We start from the raw sequence: 10,075 nt of genomic DNA, 5'->3' as shown, positions 1-10,075 counted from the left end.
CACCGCGTTTTATACTAAATATATCTCTCTACGAAGCTTAACTATCTACGACTTATTCTTTCGATCCGACTTTATCTTTTTATCCGTCTCAACGTTCCATGGCCAAAAAGCCCTGCCCCCGCTCGTTCGTCTCGTTTTATCTTCTTTTTCCATCCGCCGAATCTGATCTCTTAGGACCGGCCTTTCTCCCGTGGCTCCCCCGGAATAGACTGGTGCTGTCCTCCCTCGTCTGTATCTTACAATATAGATTAGCCTTTCTAAAGTTTTAGAAAATCATATGCTAACTATATATGATTTTAATTAAATTTTACCACAAAAAATTATATATACATAGTACATTGATAAAACAAAGACGCTAAAGAGCATTTAACGAGCGCTAACATGAAGCGTAGAGAAAGCAAATTATATGTTATGCACAAATATTGTATCATTTTATTTATATATTCACATTATAATTATAAGCATATATAAACATACAAGAATATGTAATTTCTATTTATATAATCCATTGTTTCATTGATAGAAAATAGTATTACACTTTAAGATCCGTCAGTTTTACAAGAAGCTTATTTTTAGTGACATTATCACCTACTGAACATAATATTTCTTCCACAGTTCCGTCTGCAGATGCCTTTAAAATATGCTCCATTTTCATAGCAACAATGACCAACAATGAGTCACCTTTCTTTACTACATCTCCTTTGCTGACAAAGATTTTATCGACTAACCCAGGCATTGGGCTCAATGTTGTGCTTGAATCTTGTTCTGCTTGACTGAAAAATGCAGTTACGAACTTCGGAGTCGGTATAATCAGCTGCCATTCGCGATCCTATGAGCAAAGATGTTTTACTTCAATCAAACTTACGTCCAAACTGAACTTGAAACCATATATAAAATAATTAAAATCGTTTTCTATATAACTACAGAAAATTTGATAATCTTGCAAACATAATTCGTTCTTTAACAAAAATATATCTTGCACATTGCTTACAAAAGTCAGATTTTTATTAATACAATCGTTTCATTTATAATATTATTTACCTTGGTAAATATGTGTAACTTATTATCAAATTTGACTGTCCGTGCTGTAGTGATAATCCCATCGATTTCCGCGGACAACTCTAAAATATTATCTTTCTTCTTTAAAGTTCCACTCACTCTTCTCCAAGTACCAAGTTTATTAACCCGCATTAGATATATGTCGGGTTCAATATATTTCACCTCCACTATGTTATTTTTCTCCCCAATGTCGAAGCAAAACGTGTGTTTCAATGCATGATTTAATCTAAGCCCAGTTTCTACGGCGAAAGGACTGAAGGGATCCTTTGTTTCTACTGATGTACTTAGAGAATTCATTTCTTCGTAAAGTATCGAGGTGAGGGCACCCTGTATCAAAATTTCATTGGATATCTGTAATTTGGGAAACAGTTGCTCGAAATGTTCTTTGATGAAACCTGTGTGTACTTCGCCACTTTGAAATTTGGGATGAATGCAAAGGTCCTTGATAAACTCAATATTTGTATCTAGGCCAGCTATCTGTGAAAGCAAAAATTAAGACCAAAATTTACTTAAGAATAAATATAAATATTAAAAATCGATATTTAATATTAATTTTATCAATTTATATTTAAATCTATACTTTAATATCAGTGCATACTTTCTATAAAAATATTAACATACTCTCAAATATTTATTTATAAATTTTATTGCAATTTTGTAAGGCTTCCTTGTATCACTCACATTGTATTCACTGAGCTTTGATCTAAGTATACTAAGAGCTTCATTCCTGTTGTTTCCCCAAACAACTAGTTTTGCTATCATTGGGTCATAATGCACGGATACTTCGTCGTTTTGTCGCACACCAGTTTCAACTCTGACATTATTTGTAGCTTGAGGTGGTGTCAAATAGACAAGTTGACCAGCTCCTGGTAAGAAACCATTCCTTGGATTCTATGATATTACCACGTTTAGTAGCGTTTAATATGTGTTTAGTAAAAAATTATATATATATATATATATATTATTACTTCAGTACTAAGCATGGATAATATAGTAGATGGTATATTGATAATATAACAAAATATTTCGATTATACACCTACATATACATATATATATGTATATGTATGTGTATATATATATATATATATGTATGTATGTATATACATATATATATATAATATAAATATATAATGGATAATAGAGTAAACCATTACCTCTGCATAAATTCTTGCCTCGAATGCATGACCATTGAGGTGGATCTCTTCTTGTTTCAGTGGTAATTCTTCGCCGTTTGCCACTCTCAACTGCCATTCAACTAGATCTAAACCAGTAATCGCCTCAGTAACAGGATGTTCTACCTGCAGACGTGTATTCATTTCCATAAAGTGGAAGCTGTGATCGTTCCGATCCATTATAAATTCCACTGTTCCTGCACCTACATACCCTACAGCTTTAGCAGCACATACAGCTGCTTCACCCAGCTTTTGTCTAAGTTCCTGGGAAATCCCAGGCTGAAAAATATATACAAAGCGAAACATATAATAGCAATTCTCTATCCTTCTATAAATCTCCAGGATAATAATAAAGAAATATGTACAGCAGGTGCTTCTTCAATCACTTTTTGATGTCGTCTTTGAACAGAGCAGTCCCTTTCAAATAAGTAAACTGTATTTCCATACTTGTCTGCAAAGATCTGAACTTCAACATGTCTAGGTTCAGCAACATATTTTTCAAGAAGAACTGCTGAATCCCCAAATGCTTTCTGTGACTCTGTTCTCGCAGACTCCAATGCCTCAGTGAAATCAGATTCCTTCAGAGCAATTCTCATACCTTTACCACCACCACCACGTACAGCTTTGATCATCAATGGAAAGCCAATTTTTCTAGCTTCTGCCAACAGTGTTTCATTGCTTTGATCATCCCCATGATAACCTAATAATTAGATTTTTACGGTATTAAAAGAAGAGTTGAAGACATTATGAAAGTAATAAAAGTCCTTTATCCTTATATTATTTGATTTTAATTAAAGAACTTTATAATCATTTACATGTACCTTCTATAATAGGAACTCCAGCTTTCATCATGATAGCCTTTGATGTATTTTTGATACCCATATCCCTGATGGCACTTGCTGGTGGACCAATAAATATGACATTTTCCTTCTGACATAATTCTGCAAACTCTGTATTTTCAGAAAGAAATCCATATCCTGGATGTATAGCTTGGCATTTTGCTTGTTTGGCAACAGATATGATCTTGTCTTGCCTTAAGTAGCTCTGACTGGATGACGCAAGGCCAATACAATAAGCTTCATCAGCTTGCTCCACATGCATAGAATTTCTGTCTGCTTCGCTATAAACAGCCACTGTTCTTACACCGAGTCTCTTGGCTGTTTTCATTATACGGCATGCTATCTCTCCTCTGTTTGCTATCAGAATCTATAATGCAACTTGCATTAGAATAAGTCTATAATATTAAGCAATCTTAAGGATTTAACTAAAAAATGCTAACTTTAGTAATCCTATGAATTGGCGACGCCGATTGGGGGAGATGTGAGTTTCGAGCACATGAGGTTACATGACTCCTGCAATATGTTAAAAGTGATTAATATGTTGAACAAAGAAAGATCGACTAGATAAACATTGTATATCGCTCACCAGTAGGATAATGACTTTAGCCTCCTAAAATGAAACATGATGCAGGGTTTATGATTCAACGAGCAATAACCGACGAATTTAGTGAACGTTTACGTTCAACGTAAACGTTGAATTATATTTTTATTCATTATTGTTCTGCATGCGCGCGCGCAACAAGTAACGACAAGCCACGTGTTGTATCTGCTACGTAACAGGATCGTTCATCATTTGTCCCTGACCTGGTGTTAATCTACATATGATATAGATAATAAAAGTTCAATTCAATCCATTGGAAAACATTTTTACAGTAAAAATATTTCTTTTATGACAGCACGCAGTATTTAAAACAATTTATTTAATAGAGCAGAAAGGCATTCACAGTAAAAGCTTTACAAAATAAAAAGTGTGCAATATTTAAAATTGTGGAGGAAATAAAGGTCATTCTACAATACGTGTCGTAAGTTGTAAGCCGTAAGAACTGACCAATTATAGCCGATTATTTTGATAATAATCGACTGTGATTCGCCAATTCTTAGGGCTTACAATTTACGACACGTATTGTAGAATGACTTTAAGTATTATCTATTAGAGAAACACTCTGGATAAAACAGAATGACATGATAATACAGGAATCTGTATATAAAATTTACTCACAGCCGCTATTTTTAATGGATTCTGTTTCTTACAAGTGTACTTTTTAGTACAATCTGTAATTACGGTTCCACATTAGTCAAACAGCGATATATTACCCTATTGACATTCTTAAAAAAGTTTAAAATAAATCGTCGATTGTTATCGATAATGCAAACTATCGATAACTATCGATGGAGCTCCATCGAACTTCCCATTTCACAGATGATTCATTATACTGAACGCATCACGAAAGATGTCGAGCGGGCTTATGCATAGCGATAATTTCAGTTATTGTAAGTATCTCATGTAAATGTGTTATTTGTACTTGAACATGTTAGAAATAAGTAAAATTAATTAATAATACATCGGAGATTATATCGAACCCATTCAATTAAGTCCGTGACTTATGGACGAGCGTCCCGTGTTGGCCAATTGAGCGAAATGGATCGACCACCTCTATATTCTTTTCAGAAACGTTTTCCCTTGAAATTAATTATTTCTGATAATCACTCTAATTATGATTATGACATGGAAGAAACAAATTCGTAATCGATGGTCAGGAAGTAAATGATAATTTTTTATACTGATAGATTCTCGAGCATTCGTAGAAATTACATATATATACGTAACCAGATTATTGAATTGGCTAGGCATGAAGTTGCAGTAATTAAAGCACCGAAGCGGTCAACAAGGTTCGTCGAACGTTCTCGATCTGCTATGAGCTGCGTTAACTCGGCCGCCATTAATGTCGATTTGACTCCTTTGATCAACGTCCCGTTTCCGATAATCGTGTGACAAATCGTCGACAGTCAGAATCACCCCGTTAATTCGGAATTGCTGACACCACTCCCGCAAACGAGACGAAAGGAGATCTCCAACGCTGTTACGTAGTTCGGAGACTTCGTTTCGAATGAAGAAGTAATCCCAGCAGACACAGAATATAACTGTTATATAACATAGGAGTAACTGTTATATAACAGTTAGATAGAGAAAGAAATAGCAAAGCGGAACAGTAACAAATAAAAGAAATGGTGAAAAACTAATCAATCAGAAATTCCGTTCCGCCTTCTTGTAGATGTTTTATTTTGTAGTTCAGTTTTTACGTATTTTTAATGCCTTCATCGCGCTTAAGCAGACCATATTGCCTATTTATATTGACGTTTATAATGCACGTTTATATGCATACTGATATGTATATTCTCACAAAAAAGTACATCGAATCCACGTGGAATGCATTCGTTGCATTCACGTGGAATCCACAAAACCACATGGATTTCATGTGGACACAACGTTCCTATTTTCGTGGAGATATCCGCACTTATGCTATTTAAACATTTAAGAACGCTTGTATATTATACAAAACTCACATAGAGAAACATTTTTTTAGGTTTAATATTCTTACTTCGATTTTGAGTTTTTTCATTAAAATATATTTTTACAATACTAGTTTTAGAAAAAAAAACTCTATTTCATTGAAGAAAATCATGTTGATAAAAAACAGGATTTAAGATAATATTTTTCAAAAGTTTTTTTTAGATTTAGTAATTAAAATTTTTTATTTAAACTTCCTTGAATTTATTTCAAACTATTTCTTTTGTGGGTTAACCATTATAATACTCCATTATTAGTTTTGAAACATAGTTTATACTGATATTCGTCGCATATCGAATGTTGTTGCGTTGTTTAAATTTTTGACATGAAAGGTTATAATATTCTGTGAACAATAGAAGGATATATATAAGCATAAGTCACAAGAACATCGTTGGAGTCATTGGGAACCGCGTGCCATTCGATTGTCAGATTAATAAGCAAAACCTAGCGTGGTTAGCACACGGAGAGGGTAACCGCTTGGAATCGAAGATATCGACGGACGCAAGACGCGAGAAAATTAGCAGTAAATTTTTTACATAACAATAATATTACAGTTATATAATAGCTATATAACATTTTAGTAACATGTGATATTTCTTATATATTCTGTTATATAACTACAACTTTCTATGAGTGGGAAATTACAACTTGGCAAACACAATATTACATGTAAACAGTTACTCAACAATATAATTGTTATATAACAGTTATATTGTTGAGTAGGAAATTACAACTAACATGCACGTTACATGTAATATTGTGTTTGCTGGGAACTAACATGTATATTGCTTGTAACGTTATATTACGTGTTACATTTCGTTACATTACGATAATGTAACTGTTACGTAACTGTGTTTATTAGGAAGAGTTTTCAGAATTGTTTAGGTTTAAATATCCAAATGTCCACCAATGTGGAAGAATATCTAGGATTTTGATAACACAGTTATCGTAGTTGATCTTCAAGATTTTCAGCATATTCAAAACTAGTAACATTTACTTTATCAATGTCACATGTAGAGAAAACGTTTGATCCAACGATACGTGGGAATTGCATTGTACAAATTTCGTAAGATTCAAAATTTTGTCATTCAAATATGTGTATACATTTCATATAATGGATCAAATGTACATTTCACAAAACTAAAAATTTCATCATTAACCCTTTAATTGCTGAGATATTAAATGACCAGTATGATCCTCTTTGCTGAGTTATTTTTACAATTATAAAATATTTTATAATGATATAAGATCATGCAAAAATGTACACATATACCGGCTCTCTTTTCTTTTTCTTTGTGCCAATATAGTATTTGAACATACATGACAATGCCTAGTGGCATTGTAGCAAGGCCGCCATTTTTTTCCACACTCGAGTTATCTCAACCGTAGCAGTTAAAAGGTTAAAATGGAAATTCAATCAAAATTTCATCATTGAAATGGGAATCGCATAAATTTCGTAAGAAATTATTTCTAATTTAAATTTTTTAAGATTTTGATATTTATAATTGATTATATAATATTTAACGCGTTTCCAAATTTTTGCAGTACAGTTCGAGGTGACCGATGTGTCTTGAGCCCATCACTACCCGGATTTGCGTGTACAAACACACATACGGAGGGTGCAGTGGGAGAGATTTCGCACAGCGGGTGCCAGATTGATTCGGTTCACCTAAACCACCATTCGCTTCCCCCTTCCTACCCTTCCCAGAATCAGAGGAAGAGAGAGAGAGAGGAGGGGGAGAGTGGTGCCGGTGGCGAGATACCGCCCTGGATTTTCCGCCAGCAAGTCGCGGCGAGGAAGGGTGTTTACTCAAGACACGACAATTCATTACGTAATTGAATTGAATGAGGCCTCTCCTTCGCTCCTCGTTCCCCGCTTCTACGACTTGAGCGTTTGGCGAATGTGTACGCGTGCGAATGCTTGGGCACGCGTATGCGGGGTGTGTTGTACGTAAGCGAAGGGTGGACTATGATCCAGAGACGGATTAAGGACCCGGAAGCGCCCTGGAAGCTGATAACTCGGTAAGTCGATAAAGCGGTTGTATCGCTTAAAAAGGTAATAGAGAAAATGGTTCTCGTTAATCAACGTAATTGTATAAATAATGACGACAGGAATATGTTTCTTGTGAGCGTCGCACGAAAATGCGATGAGCACTACGAAGGCGTCTCTCTCAACTGCGCAATTATGTGCTGTTTAATTATTCAAGCAATAACGCAAAAATAAATATTAAATTATATTTACATTACAATATTTCTACATATCGAGAGTAATTGTGGGAAAAGTTACCCATTATTCGTAGAAGATAAGATCTTATAATTACTTTTAAAAAAGTTACAGATGTATAAATTTAAGATGAAGTAAAGATTCCAGATAAATGTCTCCGTTATAGTGAAATCATATAATTATATATATATATATATATAAATTAATATTATCAAACAACGTAAGTTACATAGAAATCTCTTCCGCAAATGTTGCAGATGTACCACATCGTGACGCATGTTCGACTTGCGTATTTCTTGTTAGGAAAATTCACGCGCATTGGAGTCCACACGGCCCTGAAAGGACACCGTAAACCCGTCGTGCACCCCATTCGCCGCCAACGGCGCGTCTCTCTTCTCCGGGACCGGAGAGATCCGGTGGGGCTCCCGGTAGGTAGCGACCGAATTAAACGATTAGTTAAACTGATTTCGAGTTAGGCGAATGAATAAGTAATCGGATTTCTCGTTAAGGTAATCGCATTGCGCCCTGATTGGCTCCGTCTGCCTGCGTATAGGCCGCACCCCCTCTCGTATTTCGTCCCTCTCTCCTCTCCGCCGCTCTCTCGTCAATGCGACGCGCTCTACTCCCCCCTTCCCCTCTTACGCTCTCTCACTCTCCTTCTCTTTTCCGTCCTTCTCTTTCTCTTTCTGCGGCCAGAGTGGCACGAAAAGAGGGTGTCCTGTCGTCCTGATCATTCGCACGGGATGCCCTCGCTCGTTTTCCTTGTTGTCGGCTTTTATCTCCTAGAAATTAAATATTTCTTTATGCTACATACAAAGCGCCTGTTTTTCCGCGCTCGCGTTAAGTTATGCGTTATCGCTTAATTTTCCGCTTGGTACCTTAGTAGTATCGCACAGTGTGTGACCCGGAAATCGCAAAGATAATTTTAATAACGGGTTTTTCGATATAGACTCGGAGGTTCATATAAGATCCTTAATGGAGAATTATACTTTCATTTTGCTAATATATCGTTAAATATGTACACTTTATAAGATATTCCTTAATAGCATGCAGAATCAGAAACTTCAGATTTCGACAAGAAAGGATACAAAAGGATGGGAATGAGGCGACATTTCAAGTTCGTAATTTCCATCCGGGTATGTGTTCATGTTTATTTGCACTTCGCGCAAGTGGACTATATCCTTCTCCGTTCCAGTGTCTGTCTATATGCCGTAAAACGGACCGACAATGCGGACTCCGCCAGCCCGAGCAATTACATTCCCCGACGCAATCCCATTTAAATATTGCCGAGTTTGGCGGCGACAAACACGTTGGATACGTCCCAGTGTCGCATCCCGCTCACCTGGCGAAGAGGGATTTGCGGGACAACAACGTCGCTCTCGCGGAGGATAATTTCTGCGGATTTCACCCGTAAGTACTATAATGGAGACTTCCGTATGCGACTTCAAGCCCAATATATATCGAATCCCACTGGATTCTCCGTTTTCTATATTCTATTTCAACGAATGACAATGTCTTTCCATATTATATTTCGACACAGCAATGCGTTTGAAATTGCTCTGATCGCTTGTGACTGTGTACCAAGAGAATAAATAAATAAAATGTACAAAATGTTTATTCGATAGATATTAATAACATATTTACTTAAATCTAAGTTCATTGAAATAGAATAAGCAATTGTTTTCAGAAACTACAATTTTAAAAAGGCATAAAAACGTATATTTGGTTGTTTAATAAGTTTGTACACTGCAAATCCAAATATATCTTTGACACATATAAACGTGTAATTTATAATCGAAATATAAGAATTGTAGTTAGGAGAACAAAAGAAAATATGCTTGAGACTAAAGATAATTATAACTTCAGTGATATTAAATATTTTTTTCTCTCAATATATAGTAATAGATATTTGATAATAAAAAAATTATATATCGTGAATTCACTTATTACTGAGAAATTATCGATGGATTCATATACGACATCATCATGATAGAAATGTTACAAATTTTTATTTTAGCAGTTGAGTCTAGAAAGCAAGTTTCTGAGCATTATATTCCGCAACGAGAGTCAAGTTTATCCTGACGAGGCACATGCAACGACAAATGCAACATATTTTATCGAACGTAATAAATTGTGCTCTCGACGAACGAAATCGGCAAGAGCGAAGTCGAGTTTATGTCAGGCCGACGTACATCATTTCGACGCTCCTG

General features: G+C 35.4%; 1 protein-coding gene across 2 annotated transcripts; it reads right to left on the bottom strand.

The window, feature by feature from the left end:
* Mccc1 (Methylcrotonoyl-CoA carboxylase 1) lies at positions 1 to 3,901 on the bottom strand. Of its 2 annotated transcripts, XM_011138209.3 has the most exons (9): positions 3,659 to 3,901; positions 3,513 to 3,585; positions 3,055 to 3,439; positions 2,599 to 2,933; positions 2,216 to 2,512; positions 1,741 to 1,950; positions 1,042 to 1,536; positions 593 to 829; positions 1 to 235 (listed from the first exon to the last, which is right to left on the bottom strand). In XM_011138209.3, the coding sequence occupies exons 1-9, from the start codon at positions 3,694 to 3,696 to the stop codon at positions 137 to 139; spliced, it is 2,169 nt and encodes a 722-aa protein (XP_011136511.1). In that variant the 5' UTR covers positions 3,697 to 3,901; the 3' UTR covers positions 1 to 136. The 2 variants fall into 2 exon arrangements, with proteins under 2 accessions (XP_011136511.1, XP_025162213.1); XM_025306428.1 differs by lacking the exon at positions 1 to 235 and having other exon boundaries at positions 406 to 829; positions 3,659 to 3,900.
* Positions 3,902 to 10,075: the final 6,174 nt, after the last annotated feature.

Source organism: Harpegnathos saltator, unplaced genomic scaffold (assembly GCF_003227715.2).
Source record: "Harpegnathos saltator strain DR-91 unplaced genomic scaffold, Hsal_v8.6 scaffold779, whole genome shotgun sequence".
NCBI lineage: Eukaryota > Metazoa > Arthropoda > Insecta > Hymenoptera > Formicidae > Harpegnathos > Harpegnathos saltator.
This window is presented reverse-complemented; position numbering and strand designations above follow the sequence as displayed.

Excerpts from the sequence above, each read along its gene's own strand:
- Mccc1 (XM_011138209.3), bottom strand. The coding sequence starts at position 3,696 with ATGTTTCATTTTAGGAGGCTAAAGTCATTATCCTACTG. Across the intron at positions 2,934-3,054 it reads TGGAGTTCCTATTATAGAAG|GTTATCATGGGGATGATCAA; the intron begins GTACATGTAAAT and ends TCTAATTATTAG. Across the intron at positions 2,513-2,598 it reads TGATTGAAGAAGCACCTGCT|CCTGGGATTTCCCAGGAACT; the intron begins GTACATATTTCT and ends TATATTTTTCAG.